This window comes from Phyllobates terribilis, unplaced genomic scaffold, assembly GCF_046119375.1.
Source record: "Phyllobates terribilis strain yellow unplaced genomic scaffold, ASM4611937v1 Scaffold_1__5_contigs__length_1240528914, whole genome shotgun sequence".
Taxonomy (NCBI): domain Eukaryota; kingdom Metazoa; phylum Chordata; class Amphibia; order Anura; family Dendrobatidae; genus Phyllobates; species Phyllobates terribilis.
The window spans coordinates 175,079,935-175,106,752 of NW_027362761.1; the positions used below are offsets into that span (position 1 = coordinate 175,079,935).

The 26,818-nt window shown below is 41.7% G+C and overlaps 1 protein-coding gene across 1 annotated transcript in view; it reads right to left on the reverse strand.

Annotated features, from left to right (window-relative positions):
* Positions 1–3,198: 3,198 nt before the first annotated feature.
* Positions 3,199–26,818, reverse strand: part of PTAR1 (protein prenyltransferase alpha subunit repeat containing 1) — a 75,301-nt gene continuing 51,681 nt past the window's right edge. Inside the window, exons 6-7 of the mRNA XM_073670170.1 lie at positions 8,010–8,272; positions 3,199–4,845 (exon numbers count right to left, since the gene is read on the reverse strand). Coding sequence (XP_073526271.1) covers positions 4,488–4,845; positions 8,010–8,272 — 621 coding nt within the window. The 3' untranslated portion in view covers positions 3,199–4,487. The remainder of the gene's footprint in view (positions 4,846–8,009; positions 8,273–26,818) is intronic.

Consider the following 26,818-nt stretch of genomic DNA (forward strand, 5'->3'; position numbering starts at 1 on the left):
AGAACCTGTAAAAAAAAAAAAAAAAAAAAAAAAGAATAAAATAAAAAATAAATATTATATTTACCTTCTCATGGCCCGCGGTGCGCTGGTCTTCGCTTGCCGGCAGATCGTGGTGGACTGAAGGACCTGCGCTGACATCATTTAGTCAAGTGACGGCAGGTCCTTCAGTGTACCGTGAGCTGCCGGCAAGCTGAGACGCATCGAATCAAGACTTTGGGGGCCATCAGAAGGTAAGTATAGATTTATTTTATTTTTTAACATTCTTTAGGGTCACACTATATAAATCCATGCCGGTTTCATGGATTTATATAGTGTGACTAAGTTGTCAAGCACTTTCCAAGTGATGCTAAAATCGCTTGGAAAGCGCTTGTCAACCCTCATGCAGAAATGCAAGTGAAGAACACTTCACATCAGCATGTCCCTGGCAGGAAAACGCATGTACAATCCGCATGCATTTTTTCTGCCAGGGAGATGCAGAAACGCTCAGGAAAAAATCCTGAGCATTTCTGCATCGTGGGCACATAGCCTTAAGCATTATTCCACCACGTGCTTGCTGGGGTGAGCACCAGATCAGCAGGTATTGTGCAAGCTCACTAGAATAGGACAGATACACAATCACTGGGGATTAAGTCCGTGTCCTTGGAGGTATATGTAGATGGATGTGACATCACCAGCTATGCTCGCTTCATAATGCGAAAGTGAGCAATTCTGGATAACTTTTCAAGCTTTCAGAGGAAAAATAGAATGTGTTTGTGTATGTATATTTACTCAATGGGGTACATATACACTGCTCAAAAAAATAAAGGGTACACTTAAACAACAGAATATAACTCCAAGTAAATCAAACTTCTGTGAAATCAAACTGCCCACGTAGGAAGCAACACTGATTGACAATCAATTTCACATGCTGTTGTGCAAATGGAATAGACAATAGATGGAAATTATTGGCAATTATCAAGACACCCTCAATAAAGGAGTGGTTCTGCAGGTGGGGACCACAGACCACATCTCAGTACCAATGCTTTCTGGCTGATGTTTTGGTCACTTTTGAATGTTGTTTGTGCTTTCACACTCGTGGTAGCATGAGACAGACTCTACAACCCACAGAAGTTGCTCAGGTAATGCAGCTCATCCAGGATGGCACATCAATGCGAGCTGTGGCAAGAAGGTTTGCTGTGTCTGCCAGCGTAGTGTCCAGAGGCTGGAGGCGCTACCAGGAGACAGGCCAGTACACCAGGAGACGAGGAGGGGGCCGTAGGAGGGAAACAACCCAGCAGCAGGATCGCTACCTCCGCCTTTGTGCAAGGAGGAACAGGAGAAGCACTGCCAGAGCCCTGCAAAATGACCTCCAGCAGGCCACAAATGTGCATGTGTATGCACAAACGGTTAGAAACCGACTCCATGAGGGCCCGACGTCCACAGATGGGGGTTGTGCTCACAGCCCAGCACCGTGCAGGACGCTTTGCATTTGCCACAGAACACCAGGATTGACAAAGTCGCTACTGGCGCCCTGTGCTCTACACAGATGAAAGCAGGTTCACACTGAGCACATGTGACAGACGTGACAGAGTCTGAAGATGCCGTGGAGAGAGATCTGCTGCTTGCAACATCCTTCAGCATGACCAGTTTGGCAGTGGGTCAGCAATGGTGTGGGGTGGCATTTCTTTGGAGGGCCGCACAGCCCTCCATGTGCTCGCCAGAGGTAGCCTGACTGTCATTAGGTACCGAGATGAGATCCTCAGACCCCTTGTGAGACCATATGCTGGTGCAGTTGGCCCTGGGTTCCTCCTAATGCAGGACAATGCCAGACCTCATGTGGCTGGAGTGTGTCAGCAGTTCCTGCAAGATGAAGGCATTGAAGCTATGGACTGGCCGCCCGTTCCACAGACCTGAATCCGATTCAGCACATCTGGTACATCATGTCTCGCTCCATCCACCAACGTCACGTTGCACCACAGACTGTCCAGGAGTTGGCGGATGCTTTAGTCCAGGTCTGGGAGGAGATCCCACAGGAGACCATCCGCAACCTCATCAGGAGCATGCCCAGGCATTGTAGGGAGGTCATACAGGCACGTAGAGGCCACACACAATACTGAGCCTCATTTTGACTTGTTGTAAGGACATTACATCAAAGTTGGATCAGTCTGTAGTGTGTTTTTCCACTTTAACTTTGGGGGTGACTCCAAATCCAGGCCTCCATTGGTTAATAAATTTGATTTCCATTGATCATTTTTGTGTGATTTTGTTGTCAGCACATTCAACTTTGTACAGAACAAAGTATTCAATGAGAATATTTCATTCATTCAGATCTAGGATGTGTTATTTGAGTGTTCCCTTTATTTTTTTGAGCAGTGTATATACTCAATGGGGTGTGGAAAGTTCAAAAATTTGTATGATAATGATTTGATTGGTAGTGTCTCATCACTACACATTCATCATGCAATGATCAGTAAATGATGGCATATACTACAGAAAGACATATTCATGGCAGAGCCCCTCTAATAGAGCACATTAGCTGATCTCATCTAGTGTGCTGGAACAAGAATATGCAATATATGGCTTCAATTGAAGGTGATTATACAGTTCTCATCAATTCTTCCTGTGCATGAAGACAAGGAGCAAGTTCAGAGAAGAGCAACCAGGATGCTGAGCAGACTACAAACTATGTCCTACGAGGAACGGTTAAAGGATCTGGGAATGTTTAGCTTGCAAAAAAGAAGGCTAAGAGACTTAATAGCGGTCTACAAATATCTGAAGGGCTGTCACACTGTAGAGGGATCATGCTTATTCTCATTTGCACATGGAAACATGAGAAGTAATGGAATGAAACTGAAAGGGAGGAGATACAGATTAGAGATTAGAAAACACTTTTGACAGTGAGGATGATCAATCAGTGGAACAGACTGCCATGAGAGGTGATGATCTCCAATGGAAGTCTTCAATCAGAGGCTGGACAGACATTTGTTGGAGATAATTTAGTGAATCCTGCCTTGAGCAGGGGGTTGGACACGATGACTCTGGAGGTCCCCTCCAACTCTACCATTCTATGATTCTATAAGACTTTCTAATCTTTCTAGAGAAAAGTTTAGAGTGCAAGAGCTACAGGAGTCTAGAGCTAGTCAAGTGTTCAAAGATGTCCTGTGTCCATGGTTTGCAGAGAAATATTACCAATAAACAGCCATAGTTTCTTGTACAGCATGGCTATAGTTCTGAGGGAACAAGACAGTATTTATTAGAGGTCATGAATGAAGATTCATAACTGCCGCAGGCCACACATGTAAAGATCTATAGACTTAATATATCAAGAAACACACAGTTTTATTAAACCAGCATACAGATATAGGAGAGCAATAATCAGTATTGTGCTAAATAAGAAACACCATATATCCTACAGTTTAGTGAGAGTCCCTTTAAGCCTCTTAAGTAACAGATACAATCTGGAAATGATCCACACCAATCCCTGTTCAATAATTAAATGTGTACTAACATTTCAGTATATTACTGGTTTTTAATGCTTCTGAGCAGTGAGACGCTGACACCCTATGGCTTTCCAGCTGGTGGAATATTGCAGCTCTCAAAATGGCTTGCACAGCGTGATGAGAGTTGCATTTTTATGACAGCTGGAAAGCTACAGGTTGTCGGTCTACCACCATTTTTATCTATGTATAAATGCACATAATAATCCTAGGACAGTATCTGCAAAGGTTGCGTGTTGGTATGTATGGCGACATGTCCAGGTGTTAGAAGAGTTCAGTGAACTCAGTAAATGAGTGTTAGCAATAATGGAGGGCACAAAAGTCTTGAAAAGCCACAAGACACCCCAGATTTTTAACTACTGTAATCCTGTATGATGAATGTAGTGATCAATCTTTCTGAAATACATTGCTAGAAGGAAATCACAACATGCACTGTTCCATTCACACAATTCATGTCTAGAAGATCCGCTTCCCATGATGGCCATGCCACTTTATGCAGGCGTACATTGTAGGTAGTGTGCTGGAGACCCCGCAGCACACTTATTCGGCTCCAAGGGTCCAGAAAATGTTTGTTCGAAATGCCTTGTTCATCCATGGTCTTTATTTTAATAAAATAAAGGCTTAACACAGTGACGAGGACTGAATATCTCATCCAAACCTCCATTGTTAATACACCAATGGGAAAAGTAACATTTTCCTGAAATCTTTCAACTAACCATTTCCCAATTCCTAATCTCCACAGTGGGGGCTTGATTTCATAAACTAAAGATCTTCACTTGTAACAGGTTGAAATGACTTTGCCACGCAGTGTTTAAAAAGAAATCTCATCTCCCCATTATCGGTGTTAAATAAAAGTAGAAAAAAAAAATCCCAGCAGATTTAATCATCGGGAAAAATAAATAAAAATCAATCTTGTCGTAGTCTTATTAAGTCAGAGGAGCATAGTTCACAGACCGCTAAAGAAAAGAAAATATTGCACCGTAAGTAATCCATACATAATGCAGAGAGCAGTTAGTGACCTAGCAATGACAGCAGCCATTTTCTATATGAAGCAGCAAACCTGGACTGCTCAGCATTTCGGCAGCTGGATAAAATACAACCAATGAACCTGAGCTCGGATTCGTATATAAGAGAGTCTTCCACAGGAGCACGTTTTAGACGTTTAGTTTCCTGGGTATAGCTCTGCTTGTTTGCGTCACATACTCCATCCACATCCATAGTGTTTGAGTGGTATCCCAGAAAATCAGTGCAGAGATCCCGGGATTCGTTTCCTGTGCTTACAGCAGCCTTGTCCACACTTGTGACTTGTGGAGGTTCCACGTGAGGTTGTTCATTGTGCAGCTGGTGAATCAAGCAGAGTACATGTCGCCTAGAAAGTAATGCATGTACATTTGATTATTTTATTTAAATAGGTCCAAAATTTGGTGCAATCAGTAATGTTCCAGGTGCTGACACTGGCACCGCACAGGCTCAGTGTACTGCAGTGGAGCATATAATGTATTCATTTATTCTAATGTAATCCAGCACTCTACGATGGCTCAGCACCACCCCTCAGGCCAAAGTTACTGGTTGAGAATATTACCATTCTTCTCTGTGGAGCTGTGACCTGCCTCTGTGGCTTCTTCTCACCCTCCCTGTACACATGACATCCCCTCTGGCCAAAATCACTAGTTGATTAGACTACTACTCTTCTTTGTGGAGTTGAGTCCTGCTTCTTCTAACCTTCCCCGTACACATCAAATCCTCTCTGGCCATAATGAAAAGTTGACTAGACTACTACTCTTCTCTGTGGAGCTGTGTCCTGTTTCTGTAGCTTCAGTTAAATCTCCCCGTACACCTCACATCTTCTCAGGCAAAAATCACTAGCTGCTCTTATTACTACTCCTCTGTGGAGATGTGTCCTGCTTCTGCTCTCCATCCCTCCCCTCAAAACTTGACGGCCATGCCCTATATGATATGACCACTAACAGCTAGTGACTGAGCCTTGTATCCTGCATTCAGAGTTGTGTTACACTGACAGGTTACATTCCCTTCAAAGCTTAGACAGGAAATCTCTGTACTCTGTGCTTAGACAGGAAATCTCTGTACTCTGTGCTTAGACAGGAAATCTCTGTACTCTGTGCTTAGACAGGAAATCTCTGTACTCTGTGCTTAGACAGGAAATCTCTGTACTCTGTGCTTAGACAGGAAATCTCTGTACTCTGTGCTTTGAATGGAGTGCAGCAGGAAGTAAGACGCAGGAGGACTCTTGACAACATGTGACAGTCCAAGAACAGAGTATAATTTTAACAGTAAGTAAATTTATGAATTTTCGTCATTTCTCATAAGCTTTACAATGTTTTAATGATCTATCTGCCCAAAAAAAAGCCCTTTAACATCCACTCTACATGCAATATTTGCATGAGATTTGCTAGTAAACATGCTGCAGTTTCACCACCACCCCGACAGAAAATGCAGTATAGCTGCCCGGAGTAAGAATATCCTTTGTCCAAGAAGCAAAACAAATCTTCACTTCCTCCTGAAAATGTTGATCTCTGCACTTGTTTTTTTTTTTTAATATTTGTACTAACATAACTAAAACGTGATGTGGAATTAGCCAAAATCTGTTTCCCTTCTTGTTCTTAGTGCTTCTTCAAATCCAATCCCCATTGAAATTATATGTTTGAGGAATAATAAAATGTGTATTATGATAGAAGGAAATGAAAATACATTAAAAAGCTCCAAATGGAAGAATACCACTTATATTTTATGTACTTTTTAAAAAAAAAAAAAAAATCGATTTAAATTTATTTAACAAAAATTTGGAGTGCCTATGGTGTATGTGCCATCAATGGAAACTTTACCTATAGATGGAAATAAATCTACATACAGAACATGAGAGCATGCATCTCCTACTTGGAGCCATGTTATTTTGACATGGGGCTCTTGAGCCAGAGGCACCTTCCAGGAATGAACGGCCACTGCTCTGTTCTAGCAGAAACAACGGCTTGTGCTGGTCACATTGTCAGAGCAGCGAGCTGGGAATGATAGCTGCAGAGCTGCTGGGGAGCCATCTGCTTACACAGATAACCAGAACTTTTCTATGTTAATGCCAGCCTAACACGGAGGACATTAGCAGGACAATAAATTGCAAGGTTATAAACTCTTTCATTCCTGGAGTACACCGCACTGTTTCCTGGGAGAAACAAAGATTTACAGGTTTGTTTGTTTGGAAAGGCAGGCAGACATGAAGCAGCAAGTATATGATTTTCCATTCTCGGCACAGCGCTGCTTTAAATAGGTAGCTATAAAGCACTGGATCTGGAACACAGGCATTGATAAAAAGGCACATATAAGGGAAACCTTGTAGTCCAGTCCAAGATCTGACGAAAAGAAGCTCATCTGTTTTACAGAGAAACTAGTCCATGTTGCCATTTTTTTTTTTTTAACATGCAAATTCGGTCAGTGAAAAAATAAATAAAATCGCTCTGCACTGCCCCATTGAATAACATTGGTCCGAGTGCTGTCCATTATTTTTCACGAACAGCACTCAGACCGAAAATGCTTTAATGTGAAATGAGCAAAGACTTTAATCTCAAAGTTACAGCAATGATTTGTTTTAGGCTCTGTTCATACAGGCCACCCCATTCTGTTGATCCTTGGTGGAAAACAAATTATCATTATCTATCCACAGGATGGGTGATAATTTATTGATTGGTGGGAATCCAACCACTGGGACCTGCACCTACTGGCAGAACGGGGCACTTTTATCCCCATAAGAATGGAGCGCAGTGCACAAGCTCAACTACTGCTCCATTCATTTCCTACTGAGCTCAGCTTTTTCTGGCAGCCCCATTAAAAACTAATGAAGTGGTGGGCATCTGACCTGCCGTTCAATTTGATTATGGGGATAAAAAATTTCCCATTCTACTACTGATCAGTAAGGTGTTACTTATCCATCAAATAAGTGACAAAGGAGTTTTCTGGTGAATTGAATACTTACATAAAACTTAGAATATTAACATTATTCACAAAAGGTTAAAAGGGTTGTCTCAACTTTTTATTTTTTAAAGAATGCACCACTCACTAGTCCCCGGCTTTCTTTTTTTCAGGCGGGGTGGGGGATGTGCTCCTGAAAATTGCCAGTTTGGACCAATGGCTTTGTCACGTCACTGGCCCGAACTGTAGCGGTAGTTTTGCCTCTGCAGCATTGGAGAAGTGAAGTGAAGATGGACAGAAGCTGGAGGGATCCAGCGATTTGGCCAACTTCACAGCGGTGAAAGCGTCGAGCCTGCTAGTGGCACGCGTTCCTTTCCTAGGTAATCGGCCACTCTCAGATCTGAGGGTGGCCAGTAATATAGGCAATGAGCTGTACACTAGAGAATTAAAAATTCCTCTTTTCTTTACTACAGAGAGTATTTTTTATTCATTAGAAAACTGCAAGACAAGCAACTTAAGAACTTGAGACAACTCCTTTAACCTACTGCTCATTACTCAATAAGTTTTCCATCAACATTGTTAAATAAAACCCCTCAAAGTCAAGACCTAACCCACCTGTGACACCACAGAGCTTCATGTCCTGGGTAAGACTCTATAAGATCCCCACTAAGTTCCAGTTCTTCTTCTATCCAAAGGGGGAGATCCGTCCGTGGAGCCTCCTCTTCTCTGGGAAGACTTACATTGCTTAGGTTTTCACAGTCCATTTGTGCTCTGAAGAGTAAAGACTTCAGCAAAAACTGCCGATAATGGAAACCACTGTGGTCTGATACGTGCGTGGAGACCCAGTGTTTCGTGGAAGACAACTCATCTACGAGAAGCTGAAAACAAGAAAAGAAATGAAATTATTGTTTATTTCATGCAGACCCTTAATTGTGGAAGTTAAATATAGGATTCCATAGCTGAATGGGAATGAAACTGGTTGCCTAATTCAGGCGCACGCTGAGAACAATTAGGAAGCTGAAATCACAAACACTGACATCTAGTTTATCTTCAAATTGCCAACAACAAAGGATTACAATGGCACCAAACCACAGATACAAAAGGACCTTCAATTAGGGCATGTCTCATTACTAATTACATAAGTTGCATCTTTTGCTCTTCCATCATATTGTTTCAAGGCAGTTTTATTTATCGCCCCTAATATTCACCGATCATGTATTGTACATGGAGCTCTCTAGAAAAAGGCTGAGCTGCCAAATTCACACTTGTCAGAAAAAAAATACAGAACACACCACATTAGGGAGTGTTGTATGGACTGATCAAAGATGATCTAATATCACACAGAGTTGAAACATTAAAATAAACGTAGGTAAATAGCTGTAATATAATGTTAGGAGATGGCAGTTCAGAAATCCAGATACAGCATTGGCAAAAAACAGCAAAATTCAAGAGTCCCTCTTTACTCGTCAGATTACTCCAATAATATCAGAAGCTCACCCGCAGAGTGAAGGCTACTTTACAATGAAAAGACTACAACAAAGCATAAGGTAAAAAAAAGCAAAGCTGAAATAATGTAAGAACCTACTGCATGAGTAGTTGATGAAACCATTCACAGTGAAGATGCCCATATCCAGCAGCCATCTCCCCTGCCACCCCCATATACGAAAGCCTGGCCAAGCAATCACGAGTGTTCAACGGTGAGAGAGAAGTAAGCTGCCCCCCAGATAGCTCAGGTGGCAGGTGACCATATCAGACGTATAAATTTAAACTGCCCAATCCAACTCTCAGCCGCCATCATCAGTTGCAGGAATCCAACTCTCAGCCGCTATCATCAGTTGCAGGAATCCAACTCTCAGCCGCCATCATCAGTTGCAGGAATCCAACTCTCAGCCGCCATCATCAGTTGCAGGAATCCAACTCTCAGCCGCCATCATCAGTTGCAGGAGAGTCGGGAAGCCCCCCATACACACCACACAGTCTAAGAGTTCCTAATAGCATAAAATGCACTACAGACGTAGGAACAGATTTATTAAAGGGGTGATCCAAAGGCAAAGAGCATTTTTCTCCTAACGTCCTATAATTCTAAGCTATTTTCTAATATACGTGCTTGAGAAATTACCTACCGTTCCCTAACTACACTAACAGCTTTTGAATTTTTTTTCCTATTTCTTGTCTGATGACTCGTGTGAGTATCACCAGTGCATGCTGGGATACTCAGACAAAGCATCATCAGGGGCCAGTGGCTACAGTCACTGTCACAGCCTCTGCCCCCTCCCTGAAACGAATCAGTGTTGCTGGTTTCAGGGGGTGGTCCCTGCTCTGTCCCTGAGTGTTTGCTCATGCTTAACATGTCACTCTCCACAAGGAGAAATGTCACCCCTTAGATACCGGTCTGACGCCTCTCACCCAGCCAAACCAGAACTCACACTTTGTGTTTCAGGGTTCTGCCCCTCGTCAGTGCAGTGTCCGCAAATTGAGTTTCTGGTTCTCGCTTATATCCTAAGTCATGTGATAAGGCTAGTTAAAGGGTCACTATTGACTTTTAGGATTGTTGCTTCCTGTAGTGGCACTAGAGTTCTGGTCCTCTTCCTCTCTGAAAAGACAATTTGCATATTTCCCAGAGAAGCATTGCGGCTTTAAAAGTCTCCTCATCGTGACATTCCTGATCTAAGGATCTCGGCTATTAGTTGCGATGAATCTGTGCGGCACTTTACGTACATGCTCAGTAGTGAGGAGTGCTGTGGACTCAGAGTTGTGGAGTCGGAGGGCAGGGAAATTGAGGAATCGGAGGTTTTGTTTACCGACTTCGCAGCCCTGCCCGCAATTGAAGTCACTGGTCTCTGCCGGCTTATTAGTATTCATCTATACAGACAAGATACTGGACACTGCGCTCATCGTACAGGGCACTGGGGGAGACGCTGCCCAAGAAGACACTCAGGGACAGCACCACACCTGAAAAGAGTGTCACTGATGACTCTCCATTTTAAGGAGGGGGCTGAGGCTAAGACAGTGACCGTAGCCTCTGGCCCCTGATGATGCTTTGTTTGAGTATCCCAGCATGCTCTGGGAATACTCACACGAAATCATCATCAAATAGGAAATAGGAACAAAAAATACAAAAAGCTGTTAGACAGTGTAGTTAGGGAATTTTAGAGAAAAATGCTTTGCCTTCAGACCACCCCTTTAAGGTAGGAGTTGAATACCAGTCTAAAAAGATTGTACAGGTAAATCATGCCTAATTTACTGAACTGTTCCTGCCTCTAAATAAATTTGGTGCTGTTTGGTTACTATGAGCATGTACAGATCTGCACAAAAGTATGTGATATTTTCAGACATTACGCTCAATAATTCAGTGTTTTTTTTTCAACTTTTAGCAAGTGTTATGCAAAAAGATGTATTTTGAAAATTTTTGCACAACATACGACTTACTGGGACTCTGTGTACTCCAAAAACTAGCGTAAAGTGACTAATAAATTCGGGTTAATGTATTCTAGTGGGTTTTTTTTCTAAATGTTGCACACTCCTGGGAACGGTAATTTTTAAACTTTTTTTTCCCTCCATAGCACTTGAAAAATGTTAGAAAAACACATTCTTAAAATGAAAATAAGAATGCAGCCAAAAACACACTTTGAGTGCTTTTAATGCAGATTAGGTTTTTTTACCCAGGATTTTGCAATACTCGGTCAAGAGTAGGCAACTGGCCTGCAGCAATCACATGCCTGCTGCAGTCAATCACTGGTTTCAGAGTAACATTTGCAAGCACAGCATGTGACTGCTAAGAACAGTGATTGGTGCATGTGAATGATGGACAGGGTGTCCTCACTCCAGAGTTGGCGAAGCAGCAAGGAATGAAACAGCTATGTAATTGTTATTTCTTTGGTTAATAACAATTCGTACTCTTTGGCCAAGTGTTGTAAAATTCTAGAAAATCCCTTTAATTACTTTTTTTACATTCCTGGCAGCAGAAAAAAGTTAGCTGAGAATAGTCAGTGATCTGGCTCTCACAGAGTTTGTAACCCTTTGATGTGCTCCTCTCTGCCGAATCATGACCACATTAAAGTTCAGCTCAACTTTGATATGGCCTGTAGTGTAGCCATAAATCAGCGCAGACAAGTTTCGTAAAATATAGATGTTGTTCAAGATGAAGATGCTATAGATAACGCCAATGTTGCCTTTATTTTTAGTGGGGTGTTTGTTAGTTTTTGCAGGTGGAGGGTGGGGATTTCCTGAATGCTTTTTTTTGACTGCCAATGGATTTTTGTCAATGTGCTTGGGGTGTCTTTTTTGCTGTTTTCTGGATTTTAGGAGTGATAATTCTTCTGATTTGCCAATAAAGTATGTTTGCAAGCTTTCAGAGCACAGAAGATCCTTCTTCAGGCAGGTTTATAAATAAATTACCATTCATTTGTAAACCTGCCTGAAGAAGGAGACCCTGTGCTCTGAAAGCTTGCAAACATAATTCTTCTGGTTAGCCAATAAAGGTATCACTCCTAAAATACTTTTGTCATTTTTGGGCATAAAAGTGTTTACATTGATTTTTCTGGCTAACAAGGTACCACAATATAATTTTTTATTGTACATCAGAGTGAGTATCAAACATCTTAATTTCTCCATTGCTTCATTGAGGGACACAGGGACCAGTGGACATCATAAAGCAGTCTCTGAGGGGAGGGGGGGGTTCAAATATCAGTAGTGCAGAAGAAATAGAGAATAGCAATCCCTCAGGCTACAACCCGAGCAACTGCTACTTGTAGCACCCTTCTTACATCCCTAGTTGAAAAGGTAAGAGCGCCACAAAGATGTGGACAGAAGACTAAGTAGCGGTCCTTTGAAATAGAAGAACAGACAGATATCTGGAGGCACAAGACCCAGGAGGATTCAACCCCGCAGGGGGAGAGAGCCGTGCCCTGGCAGGACAGTCCTAGCTTATTCCGACCTGCCACATTGAGAGATCGAAACCAGAGAACAATGGTAGCCCTAGAAGTGGTTTGACCTCCGCCAGAGTATACCAGGATGACCCACAAGGCATCTGAACCAAGCTGTGAGAAATAGATCAAACTGCACAGTTATTACTACGTCAGATTGTGTCACTTTATCCTTATTGACACAGAATAGAGTTAAAATGTACATTTTACTGCATGGTGAACTACATAAAAAAAATAAAATTAAATAATTTCAGATTGTTGTTTTGTTCATGCCTCCTACCAAAAAAATGAATTAAAAAGCAATCAAAAAGACATATGTATCCCAGAAATTGTACCAGTAAAAACTATAGATTGCCCTGTGATAGACAAGGGCTGTGTGAGGGCTTGTCTATAGAAAAATAAAAAAAGTTATGGATATCAGAATTTGGTGAACAAAACAAAAGAAATTTTTAAAGTCTTTTTTTTTTTTTTTTGCACATAAGTAGTAAAATGTAAAAAATAAACCCTATATAAATTTCATATTGTCATAATCGTATCGACCCACAGAATAAAGACGACAGTGAATGGTGTTAAAAGGGAACCGGTCATATCCGAAAATGCTATTAATCTGCAGGTTAGTAACGTTACAATGTTGTCCTTGATAAAAACGTGGCTACCGGGAGGAAATTAACTTTATTCCTGATGGGAGTGTGCACAGTGTGGCTACAGATGCACTGCAGAGAGGTCTGTCAATCAAGGTGCTGGGCTGTGCTTACAGCCGCTGCTCCCTATGTACTGAGCGATGACTGTAGTCACTCCGTGCACGCCTCTGACTGAAAATAGGTGGTTCCAAGGATAGATAAAGTACCAACCTGCAGATTAACCCTATATGTGTAGGTTAATACAATTTAGGAACATGACAAGTTCACTTTAAAAAAAATAAAAACAAATTCTGAATGATATTTTTTTTGTTAAATTTGCCTCCAAAAGTGATCAAAATGTTGCATGTATCACAAAATGGTACCAATAAAAAGTAGCTTGTCATGCAAAAAGTAAACCCTCATACCGCTCCACTGATGTAAAATTGTAAAAAAAAAAAAAGCTTATGGCTCTCAAAAACATTGTGACCCCAAAACAAGTGGCTTTTTTTTTTTTTTTTTTTTTACAAGTATGTATTTATTGTACAAAATAATGAAACATACATAAAACTATAGAAATTTGGTATCGCCACTTTCATATTGACCTACAGAATAAAGTTAAAGAGAACCTGTCAGGCGATTCATGCTGCCCAAACTTAGGGCATGATTGCAACCTGACATATTCTCTGATGTATTAGAATATGTACACGTTGAGTATTTGATTGCAGAAATTTCTGCAACGTTTCTGCATCTCTTGGTAGCAAAAACGCTGCAAAAAAAAAAAAAAAACACGCGTTTTTTGCATAGCAATGAATGCTTTGTGGAGCTAAATAAAGAGATTTGAAAAAAACAAAACAAAACGTGGGACATCGCTTTAACCCTTGGATTACCGTCAGACCTGGGGTGAGTATATTGGGTTAATTTAAATGATTAAAGAATGCGTTTGTTTTATTTCAAACAAAGTGTTTTATTCTGTGTGTGTGTGTGTGTATTAACCTCATTACTAAACCTGTAGTAAGTAAAGAGTTAATCTGGCTGACACCTCTTCATTACTAAACCTAGGGCTTAGTGTCAGGGACACCTAATCTCATTACCCCAATGCAACTGCACCAGGGCATAGGGAAGAACCTAGAACTTCAAATATGAAGTGCCATTTCTGGGGCAGCTGCGGGCTGCTATTTTTAGCCTAGGAAGGGGCCCATTAGGCAAACATGTACCCTGGCTATTAATAACAGCTCACAGCTCTTTGGTTAGCCTTTAGGGTACGTCCCCATGATCAGGAATCAGCAGCGCTTTGGACACCGCTCATTCTGCATCCAAAACGCTGTGCTCTAATACCGCACTTGTTTTGTCAGTACATGCGGATCCACCGCATGTAATGACATTTCAATCTGTCAAAATCTGCAGCGGAGACACTAGAAATCGACATGCTGTGGGGTCATAAACCCACACCGCGGGTGAGTTTACGCAGCGTCAAAACTAGCACAGTAGGCATGGGATTTCTATAAATCCCATTCACTGTGCTTGTACTGTAGGGCACAGCACAGGTGAGCTGCGTCCAAAACGCTGCTATTCCTGATTCTGGGCACTGACTAGGTTACAGGGGGACCCCAGAAAAAAATCGAAGTAGGGTCCCCCTATAAAATATAACCAGCAAATGTAAAACAGACAGCTGCGGGCTGATATTAATAGCCTAGGAAGGGGCCATTACTCCCAAATGTTCCCTGGCTATTAATAACCGCTCTCAGCTGTTTGGTTAGCCTTTACTGGTTACAGGGGGACCCCAGAAGAAAATGGAAGTAGGTTCCCTGTATAAAATGTAACCAGCAAAAGCTGCTGGCTGTTATTAATAGCAATGGATCGTGGGCCCCCACCAAGGTTAATAACATCGTCCCTCAGCCGCCCCGATATGGCGCATCAATGAGCTTAGCCTCACTCTTCCCACTTGCAGTATTGTATTGGTAGCTGACATGAAGCCTAGGTTAGTAATGGAGAGGAGTCTATAAGACGCCCCCATTACTAAACCTACAGTAAAAGTTTGGAAATAAACACACGGCCTGAAAAAATTTATTTGAAACAGAAGTCCACACAGTTTTACACGTTTATTTAAAAATAAAAAACACACAGTATACTCACCTAACGCCTAATCCCCTGTAAAAAACAGAAAATAAAAAAAAAGCAACCTTATACTCACCTAAACCCCAATCTATTTGAAGCCATTGTCACCTGTAAAAAAACAAAAACAAAACTAAAAAAAATCCATGTCCTTCACCTGTTCGAAATGAAGAAATAAGCCAGTGTCCAGCGGCAATCGGATTCTTTGTAGAACAGTCACATCAGCAGATGTAATTGTTCTAAAGGACAGCAGCCGACACATCGACACAGGAGTGTAATCGTTCCTGCAATGTATAGCGTTGAGCATCCGTGAGAGAGGTCACAGGAGTTCATCAACTGATGAGCTCCGGTGATCTCACGGCACTGCTGCATGAATCTTGTCACACAGCTGCGGTGCCTTAAGTGAGCTCATCGGAGCTCATCAGCTGATGAACTCCTGTGACCTCTCTCATGGTAGCTCAGCGCTATTCACTGCAGGAGCGATTACACTTCTGTCAGTGTATAGCCGGGTAGAACAGTGACATCTTCCGACGTGACTGTTCTACAAATGATCTGATCGCCGTGGGACACTGTGGATTAGGTGGGTTGGGGCGGACAGGTATTATGGTATTTTTTTTATTTTTTACAGGTGACAAGGGCTTCAGTTATTTGGTGTTACGAGAGTATAATGTGTTAAATTTTATTTCAAGATTTATTTTAACTTTTTTTACCTTTTCTTTACTGTGAGCACAGGCGCTGGCTGATGACAATTCCCATCAGCGTCGCCTGCTTTCAACGTTATCAGTGACAGCAGACGTAGGCTGATGGGAGTAGTAGTCTCATCAGCCGACGCCTGTGACCCGCAGTCAATTCTCTGTGCGTTTTTGCAGCATTATTTCACTCATTGACTTCAATTGAGTCTGTCAAATACACAGTAAAAAAGTTTTTATACCTGCATTTTTGCTGCAGATTTGACTGACTCAATTGAAGTCAATGGGTGAAAAACGCTGCACAACCGGACAAAGGATTAACATGCTTCAGATTTAAACGCGCTGCAAATACTCAAAGGAAAATGACTGATCATGTGCACAGCACTTCAGGATTCTCACTGACTTAGCTGCCATATGGATTCCCTAGCGTTTTTGGGCCAATTCCAGTCGGAAAGAAAGTTGCAAAAACGCAGTGTGCACACAGTCTTACGATGTTCAGAGATCATATGCTTTGAAGATCTTGCATATAAAATCGGGAGAGACCTATAAATCAGCAGTTGTGGCTCATTTAACAGCCGCGATTATGACATATAAACCCAGCATTAGGGAATTGCATTTTGAAGAGGTTTGATCTGGGTAAAAAAAAAAACAAAGTGGCAGTAAAACCAGCATGTCTGGATCACTGTTCTTTACAAAGTTGTTATTTTTTAATCTTTCTAAATTGTATATATTAAGTTATTTACTAGAACAAAGACAATCCCATTAATCATTGCAGAAGATAAATGGCTCCATGTTATTTAGCTGAAAATATGAAATATTGATTTGACAAGAAAAATGCGGAGGCAACAAAGCAGACATCAGACAACTTTGTAGCTATCCCTCACACTGTGCAATGGGGATTTGATAGTGGAGAAAACATACAATGCTTTGGATTCTAGAAATCTTTTCCCAGAGGAGGGAACTAAAACAGTTTCCATTACTTTCATCTTTAAGTGTCAAACTTTTTCTCTCTTTCAATAAAATATTGGTAATTTTCTTAAGAATACTTTATAGCAAACCTTTTGAGGTCTCGGGAGACTTTGCACTCCCATAAAAAGAAATTTTATAACAAAAGAATATCCTTACAGTGAAATAAAAAGAAGTGACCTTTCTATAAAACTATATAGAGCTGGGTAAAGAGGGGAGGGGAAAAAAAGAGAAGAAAAAAAAAAAAGCTATTGGAACAGTGAAGTGCAAAGAACACAATGTGTGAATTCATTTTACACCTTTTCCACTAATCCCAGGGCATAGCCACAGAGAAACGTTTGGATTACCATGGAGTAAAATGACCATTTTAAGACTCATACTGATAAAAAAAGGGGGAATATGCATCTTCCTAATTACCGGTACATTTTTCATGGCCAGGTAAAATATAAAGGCTAAAATTTACATTTCTAAAAAGTAGGTATTCCAGCATACTCATGTTTACTAGGGGTTTTAAGATATTTTTCTTGTTACGACAATATATTTTTATCCAGATGACTAAATGAGAAAATTAACGTAAGCTGCAATAATAAATAAAAAAGGCGCCATTTCTAGAAAACTAAACAAAAAAAACAACACACCTTTATACATAAGGTATGGAATTATCTTACCAGCAATCTTAGTTGTGCAGGCATTAAGTCATATGTATAGATTTGGTAATATATTTTGATTCATGACGTGTAAACAGTGGTCATGAGCTACATATGAATTGCCTTGAGCTATTTGGGGATTTAATTGTGGTTACATCTACTAAGCAATATTTATTTGTATTAAATGGATCCCTGGTCCAGGACAATTTATTAACGGAGATCATGAGCTATATATAAGCTGATCGGGCATTGAGTATTATATTGAAATGGATCCTCTGTCCATGTCATGGAAATTTAGTAGTGCATTTTAAGATTTATCCTTCTATGTGGCATGATTTCGAGCAAACAAAAAAATTAAAAAAATTGATCCATGTTATGCGCTTTGATTATATTCATGCACTCTTTTGTATCTGTGGCCAAATTGTACTGATCAGGGATACAGATATTTAAAAACTTTTTGAGTATTTTTTGCATTGTTTCTATTTGTCACAAGAAACTGTGTGTTCTCCACTAAGAATCCCTGTACCCCATTGGCTGCCAATATAGGGTGTTATAGGGATCCCAGGGAGAGTCATTGTTGAGCGGGGGCGCCATTGCGCAGGTAAATAGGGTGCCAACCTCCGCGGCAAGGCAGGGTGAGATAGTGCCTCACCCTATTTAGGCCCTATCCCCTCCTCTCATTGTGCACTGATGTTGTGGTTTGTTATTTTATGGCTGTCATTAATTTAATACAGATATTAAAAGTTATATTTTAGAATTTGTCTTGAAGAGGTACGAGCTCTGTGAATTGTTAGATTTGTTGGTACCGTAACTATATAGATCCTTTACTGTGCCCCTTATAAAATAACCGCCTATACTCCCCCTTTGGTGTCAGCGCCGTTGCAGTGATGAGTCCACTGACCCTCCCATGACTAACGTGGCGCTATGTCATGCAAGCCCTGCAGCCTCAGAATCTGCTTCTCAGTTCTTCTGGACGCAACTAGCGTTCGGATGGGGTCAGAGACCAGCAGGGCTTGCGTGACATAACGTAACACAAGACACCTTGGAGAGCCAGTGCCACCATCAGAGGGGAGTATAGGCTGTTATTTTATAAGGGGGAATATAGGAATTGAAAAGAGGTCGTCTTGAGTAGTGGACAATCATCCATTTTAGACATATTTACATAACACAATCTTTATCATGTCAAAATTGTTATGAAACAAAGATTGACATTATCAGCATTTAAAGGGTAACTATAAGATATAAAAAGTTTTTCAAAATTAAAGATGCTGCATAGTGCTATTGATCACTTAAAAGGAAGCTGCCATGTCAAAAAACGCCATTAACCTGCAGATGTGGGGTTTATCTGTAGGTTAATAATGTTCTGAAACTGTACGGCCACTGGACTGGAACCGATTGTAATCTAGTCTATGGTGGTTATGCCCTCAAAGTCTGATGGGGCATATTCCTTAAATGGGGGTTTTCAGTTTCACAAAGCCCCAGGTCCCCAAGCTGCAGAACTGTATTCCTTCTGGCAGCCTCGGGCTTTCAGTCGCAGATACCCGGCTTCAGTCACCGCTCAGTACACAGTGAGAAGCAGCAGTAACCACAACACGGCACTGACGGACAGTCAGCTCAGCAGTGTATCAGTACAGAGCCCAATACATGCCCATTAGTTACAGGCTCTTTCAAGCAGAAGAAATTACCTACCCTCGAAACGTCACAACATATCGCTTTAAGGTCTTTTTTTTTTCTCTACGGTGTGGTGAATGTAAAATATTTTGAATAAACTATTCCACTTCTTGTATACAACCCAGAGTGCGGCTGTTATCTATAAGTTTATCTGAGGAAAGTATCCCATTCAGCCGGCACCCAATCCATAGCCAAGTGAGCATCATCTTTTTGTATATTCAGTACAGAGCCCGGCTGTCAGTCAGTGCCGGGGCCTAATTATAGCCACCCCTCACTCTGTACTGAGCTGTGACTGAAGCCGTGCATCTATGACTGAAAGCTGGAGGCTGCAGGGAGAAATAAAGTTCATTTCCTACTGGTCACAGGGCTTTGGAACACAATTAACCTGCAGGTTAATATAATTTGTTTTTTTTACATTACATGTTCCCTTTAAGGTCCAGAACGAGACAACTCAACTGATCGGTCTAAATGTCGCCCTGAAGTGTGTGGCTCCTGAATGAGCTGAGAACACAGAGTGGTGTACAGGCTCAAGAGCAAGTCTTTGGGCCCTTGCATTCACTCTCACAGCATGGTGTACGTACACATGGACTTACTATTGAGCAGTTACACCATTCTGTGTTCAAAGCTCATAGAGGAGCTGCGCAAATCAGGGCCGTTTGTAGACAGATCGCTGGGGGTCTTGGGACAACAATACTATACAGCATCTAACACACATAAAATATTGTAAAAATAAAAGTTACTTTTTAACTCCTTAATGACCTCTGATGTCATGAGTCGCTAAGTAAAATATGAAGCCAGCTCACCTGAGTCCGATTCATACATGGCAAATGCCACCTGTGTTAGACAGCCAGTATCTACCTTCAAGTGGAGCGGCTTGAGCTAGCTCTGATTGCTTAAACTGAACCATTTAAATACTGCAGTCAATCTCTGACAGCAGCATGTAAATGATGCGATTGCCGGTGTGCACACACACACAAGCCCCCATCGGTGCCACAATGAAACAGGCTTGCCATGGCAGCCAGGGGCCTGCTAAAGTCCCCTTTAATTGCCAACATAGCCTCCTTCCATTTTTGTTTTGCTACATTTTTCGCAAAAAATACAATAAACTGCAAACAAAATATCACATGCACACCAAAATGGTATCAATAAAAACATCAGCTCAGGGCACAAATATAAGCTATCACACAACTCCATTGATGAAAAGTAGTACGGGTCTTAAAATTTTGTTTTTGTCGCCGTTTTCCATGTATTTTTTTTCCAATTTTTGAATTTCTCAAATAGGAATGGTCTTTTTTTTCCTCACAATTTCACCACACTTGGAATTTTTTTTCCCAACTATACAATATATTGTGTGTTAAATTGAATGGTGTCATTTAAAACAACAATCCCCCCCCCTTTTTTTTTTTTTATAGTACAAGTCATTATATTCTTTTGATTTCTCCTTTTAACTTGTGGCACAGTTTAAGGGTCATTTTAACTTTTGGCTACAAATTATTGAACCCTGTATGAACCATTTATGACTATTAATCTGTAAACTGCTTGGACTTGGGGGGAGGTAGTGAAAGATAGACCAGGAATCATCTTTATTGCAGGGCATGCAGGTAAGCAGCCACAGGGCTCCTGGAGCACTTGTGAGGGGTTAGCAAGGATCGACCTTGTGCAATTCAATCGACCTTTTGTTTGGCAGGAAGGTAAGGCTCTCGGTCATAGAGAACACAGGAACATTGGGCCAAACTGTGCATTCCTGTGTATGGGGGAGTCACGAGTAGGGTTAAGCAGACCAGTGGAAGTTCGGGTTCTGGCATCGGACCCAATCTTTTTAGAAAGTTTGGTTCAGGTACCAGAACAGTACCCGAACATCCACCAGAATCCAAACCCCATTGAAAATAACAGAGACCTGAACTTGTAAGAGAGAAAAAGCTCTCTCTCTCTACGGAGTGTGGCCAGCTTTAGATCGCAGTCATGTAATAGGCATCTAAGTGAATAGACAGAAATGAAATGGCACCCTCACAACACACAAGAGTTTCATACTACCAGGAAAAAAAAAAAGTAAAAGAAAAGTCTTCACAAAAAAATAAAAAAAAAAAAAGAGGCAGCAGCTCAGGGTAATAAATGGAGGTATATATATATAAAATAGAGTATAATAAGCAGCACTGAGTGTCACACGTCCCTACCTGACATGGCCGAGCATTTAACCCCATAAGCAGTGGGCTATGTTATTACAATAATGTTATTTTTTTTTCTTTTTAATTTCTGCACTTTCGTCTTTCCCTCCCTTCTTCCTTTTTTTTTTGGAACCAGTGATACTTTTGACTGACACCATCCATTTTATACGGTTTACTAAAAAATGTGCAATAAAAAAACAACAACACACGAGCATAGAGCATCGGATGCGATATGCTAATGACACTCGGCTCCTGTTCTGCTGCGAGTGTGATCCGAGTGTCAGTGCTCTGTGCCCCGATTCTCTCACATGACAGAATTGAAACACAGCTGTGGAGGAGATGGAGAAAGTCATTTCACCATCTCCTCCATTGCCGGTGTCTGTGGGAATTGCACTTCACTCAGGTGACATTTGAGTGCACTGAACCATAGTGTTACACTGCCCCATAGTGTTACACTGCTCAAGTACAATCCTATTTTTTTATCGTATTGCACTTGTCCGATTTATTCGCTCGTGTGTCAGCGAGCCCTTGTAGTTTTTAGAGATCGTACTTTTGTGGACACGTTGATACCAAATGTGATTTTATTTTTTTGAACACTTCTTTATTGTTCACTAGGGTAAAGGTGGGAATAATTCCAATTTTTATCTGATGATCACCGTTTGAGCATCCCAGTAGACAATGGGATTCTCAAATGAAGCGTCATCAAAAGGAAGCAGAAAAAGAAAAAAGCTGTTAGATAGTGTAGTTAAAGCTCCACTCCTGCAGTTTTTTCTTTTGCTGCTGGAGTGGCGCTTTAAACCTCTCTCCCCTGCCAGTGAATGGGTCTGCGCACATGACAGTGTGTTTCCACAGACCATGTGTCCGTGGCCAAAACACGCTGACATGTCAGTTTTTAACACGACGCACGGGCCACAAAACATCCCGTACTGATGACACATGGTTGACATCCGTGTGTCATCAGTGTGACAAGTACCAGTGCCTGGGAATCAGTGTACAGTTAGTGCTGTTCCCAAGCGCCAGGTGCTGAACACTGGCCTCATCATTGTCCCCTGCAGGTGCTGCGATCAGCACCAGCAAGGGACAATCATGAGTAGTATTCTACTCCAGCTGTGTCCTGGTGTAAGAATAAAATAAAAAAATTATTATATTCACCTGTCCCCCACTGTAACCCATCTGACCGCTCAAGCCAAGGAGCCGGAGAGAATGATTCACTCCAGCGAGTGAGCCCCGAACCTCCGCTGCGCTCAGTGAGTGACAGGACACCGCTCACTGAGCACAGCATCAGTGCTGCAGAAGTCATTCTCCCTAGCTCCGCAGCGTGAACGGTCAGATGGGTTACAGTGGGGGACATCTTTGGACAGGTGAGTATAATGATTTTTTTTATTTTATTCTTATTTTCACACCAGGACACAGCGGGAGCAGAATACTACTCATCACTCATTGTCCCTTGCGTGTGCTGATTTCAGCACCGGCAGGGGACAATGATGAGGGCAGCGTTCAGCACCCGACACTTGGGAACAGTGCTAACTGATGCGGCACGGCTGCCACACAAGTACACACTGATATCTCCGGTCCTGTTTTTTCCAGTACCGGAAATATCAGGACATGTGAAACTGGCCTAACACAGCGTGTGTGGTGCACAGATCATAGTTAGTCTGTAAGAGCCTGTAAGGGTATGTGCACACGATCAGCAATCGCTGTGGATTGGACGCAGTGCAAACCGCAGCGGCCAGATGTTAGAGCATAGTGGATGGGATTTCTTGAAATGGCTTGCCCCCCCTCCCCCCCCTAGTTTTGATCCTGGGTACGCCCATGCACTGAGTACTTATATTTGAGTTTCCATCTAAATCTTGGAGTGATGTGATTCAGATGAAACCCCCCAGGGATACATAGTCATGTAAGGTCTTGTTTTTTGCGGGAAGAGTTGACGTTTTTATTGGTACCATTTTCGGGCAAATGACATTTTTTGATCGTTTTCTATTCCGCTAATTGGGAGGCAGAATGAACAGAAACCAGCGATTCAGGAATTGTTTTTTGCCTTTTTTTTTATGTTGTTCCGCATGTGGTAAAATTGATAATGCAGCATTATTCTTCGGGTTGGTGCGATTACAGCGATACTACATTTACATTGTTTTTTTATGTTTTGCCGCTTTTACACAAAAACTGTTTTATAGTGAAAAAAAATTTTTTTGCATCGCTTTATTCTGAGAGCTAGAACTTTTTTATTTTTCGGCTGATAGAGCTGTATGGCGGCTTGTTTTTTGAGGGAAAAGATGACTTTTCAGTGGTACCATTTATATTTACATGCGTCTTTTTGATCGCGTTTTATTCCACTTTTAATTCGGCGGTATCATGCTAAAGCATCGTTTTTTGGCTTGTTTTTCATTTACTTTTTCACATTGTCCCAGGATGGGACATCAACTTTACACAGTCAGATCAGCGATCTAATACTCTGCAGAGCATCAGATCAGCATCTGACAGGAGCTGACACAACAATTAATTGCCCGGTGTGTTGAGCTGGAGCCATCTTCACTTCCTCATTGAACTACTGTACCCAGTTTATTATATGTTTTAGGAGTTGGAGTCGGTCCATTTTATACCGACGCCACCAAAATGGACACAGACTGACTCCACAGCTCTGTATACTACATTTTTTTTTTGCTGAGAATTTTCAAAATCGCCACAACTGCCTTGTTTTTGTTGCTATTTCATTAAAATCGCTTAAAAAATGCACTGCTGCCTTAACTTGCAAACATGGCATAAAGCAGCACTCCACCATTTTTTTTTAACGACATAGTGCAGTTACAAGTAACTCCTGTGGATGCCTTGTACATGCTTTGTGTAAACCTGTCTCAGTTGTCTGTCATATTAGATTTTTCTTCCCCTCTAAGCCAGATGCCTAAATTTCCCATGATACAATAGACTTTGTAGAGGGAGTAGGGACTCATCACATCACACTTGATTTTTAGGCTGAAAGCTGCATTATGCAAGAATACACTGTCTTCCCAGTCTCCTGCTTGTGACAAGGTTTCTCCTTGCTAGCTCTTACAAGCAGAAGGCACCCCCCTTTCTGTGGCTATACAACGTCTAGATAAATTAAACTATATATTTTTTGCCATCCAAACACCTTGTAGCAGTACTTATTGATTATATTGCATAATTCTTGGAATTATGCCTTTTATGTAACATTTGTTTTGTTTAGTGCGATTATTTTCTGGGACACCTGAATGCAGTAGTTTTTCTATACAATTTTTTAATCTTTGTATGTTGTTACGTAATAAACATTACTTGATTTTACTTCTGGGTGTAATACAAAAACCTATAAAGACAGGAAGTATTTATTAGGAGTGGCCTTTACTTCTTGGCCAATATATAGGAATGGGCGAATTTTACTTTTGAATGACACCAATCATTTTATCATACAGTGTACAGAAAAATTGGAAAAAAAAATCCAACTGAATTAAAATGGTGAAAAAAAAACCCCGCAATTATTATGCCACGTTTTTTGGGCTTCATTTTTTACTTCATACCTTGGCAACATCACTCTCCAGGTCAGTACGATTACAGCAATACTAAACTTGAATACTTACTTTTATTACTTTAATAGCTTGAAAAAAAATCTGAAGATTGTAAAAAAAATATATATATACCGTATATTCCGGCGTATAAGACGACCTGGTGTATAAGACGACCCCCCTACTTTCCTGTTAAAATATAGAGTTTAGGATATATTCACCGTATAAGACTACCCCTTTTCCAACGCATACCAAACACCGGTAAATATTAAAAAAAAACAGATTTGAATTTAACATGGTCCTTTTTTAATTTAAATTCTTATGACATGCAGGTATATAGCAGGAAAACTGTCACTCATAAACATATTAAAATAGGGGGGACCCCACGTCATTTTTTGGGGGGGTCCCCCATTCTAATAGCTAGTAAAGGCTAGGTATTCAGCTGGGGGCTGATATTAGTAGCCTGGGAAGCTCCGTGGGTATTACCCCCTTCCCAGACTTCAAACATCTGCCCCAGCCGTCTGCTTAACCTCCGCTAGAGACTATAATGATGGGGGATCCCACGCCAATTTTCTTTTTAAAAAATCCTTTATTTTAACACTAAATGACAATTGAGGGGTTAATAAAGATGCAGTCCCTAAATTATTATTAATTTTGTAATTAATTTTTCCCAAAAATGTTGACGTGGGCTTCGCCATATTTTTGTGTCCAGCCAGGTACAGCAGGCAGGAACGGGCTGCCCCCAACCACCAGCTGCCTATTTGTACCTGGCCGGACACAACAATATAGGGAAGCCCTTTTTTCCTTAATTATTTCATGAATTTCATGAAATAATTTAAAAAAAAAATACGTGGAGCTTCGCCCTATTTTTGTGTCCAGCCAGGTACAACTAGGCAGCTGGGGGCTGGAATCTGCAGCGCAGGGAGGCCCAAGCTTTCTGGGCCCCACCCGCTGCAAATTGCAGTCCGCAGCCACCCCAGAAAATGGCGCGTTCATAGAAGCGCCATCTTCTGGCGCTGTACCCAACTCATCCAGGGCCCTGGTGCGGTGGCTCACTGGGTAATAAAGGGGTTAGGGCCAGCTTGGCATTATCAGCTGGCCCTAAGCCTGAAATTCATGGGGTCACGCCAATATTAGACATGACCGCCATGAATTTCTAGTAAAGTAATTAAAAAAAACACAACACCCAGAAAAAAGTCATTTAATTGAAATAAACACACAATTTTTTAATGTTCTAAATTAAACCATACTTACCATCACGCCCATTCCAGCTGAAGCCAACGATCTCCTGCAATAAAAGTAAAATAATAAAGCAACCTCATCCTTACCTTCCCATGGTTCCCAGGACCGGTCCAGCTCTGCTACATCGAGATGACAGGCTGGACCGCAGCAGAACGCTGCCATCCAGCCTGTCATCCCGCAGACACTGAGAAGCGCAGGCATGCTTGTGCTCCTCAGTGTCTGACTGTGACGGCATCCAGATGAGCCGACAATGAACTCGGCTCACCTCATGCACGTCACTGACAGCGTGGGAAAATTCTCCTGCTCCCCGCATGCGCAGTAGAAGTTTCCCACGCTGTCAGTGACGGACGTCCAGGAGGTGAGCTGAGTTCATTGTCGGCTCATCTGGATGCCGTCACAGCGAGACACTGAGGAGCACAAGCATGCCTGCGCTTCTCAGTGTCTGCGGGATGACAGGCTGGATGGCAGCGTTCTGCTGCGGTCCAGCCTGTCATCTCGATGTAGCAGAGCTGGAGCTGTCCTGGGAACCATGGAAAGGTAAGGATGAGGTTGCTTTATTATTTTACTTTTATTGCAGGAGATCGTTGGCTTCAGCTGGAATGGGCGTGATGGTAAGTATGGTTTAATTTAGAACAATAAAGAATTGTGTGTTTATTTCAATTAAAGGACTTTATTCTGGGTGTTTGTGTTTTCTTTTAACTTTGACTATGGGGTTAGTAATGGGGGTGTCTTATAGACGCCTCTCCATTACTAACCTGGGCTTGATGTCAGCTGGCATTATAAGCTGACATCAACCCCAACCCTATTACCCCCTGCCACCGCACCAGGGCAGTGTGGAAGAGCGAGGCTAAGTGCCAGAATTGGCGCATCCT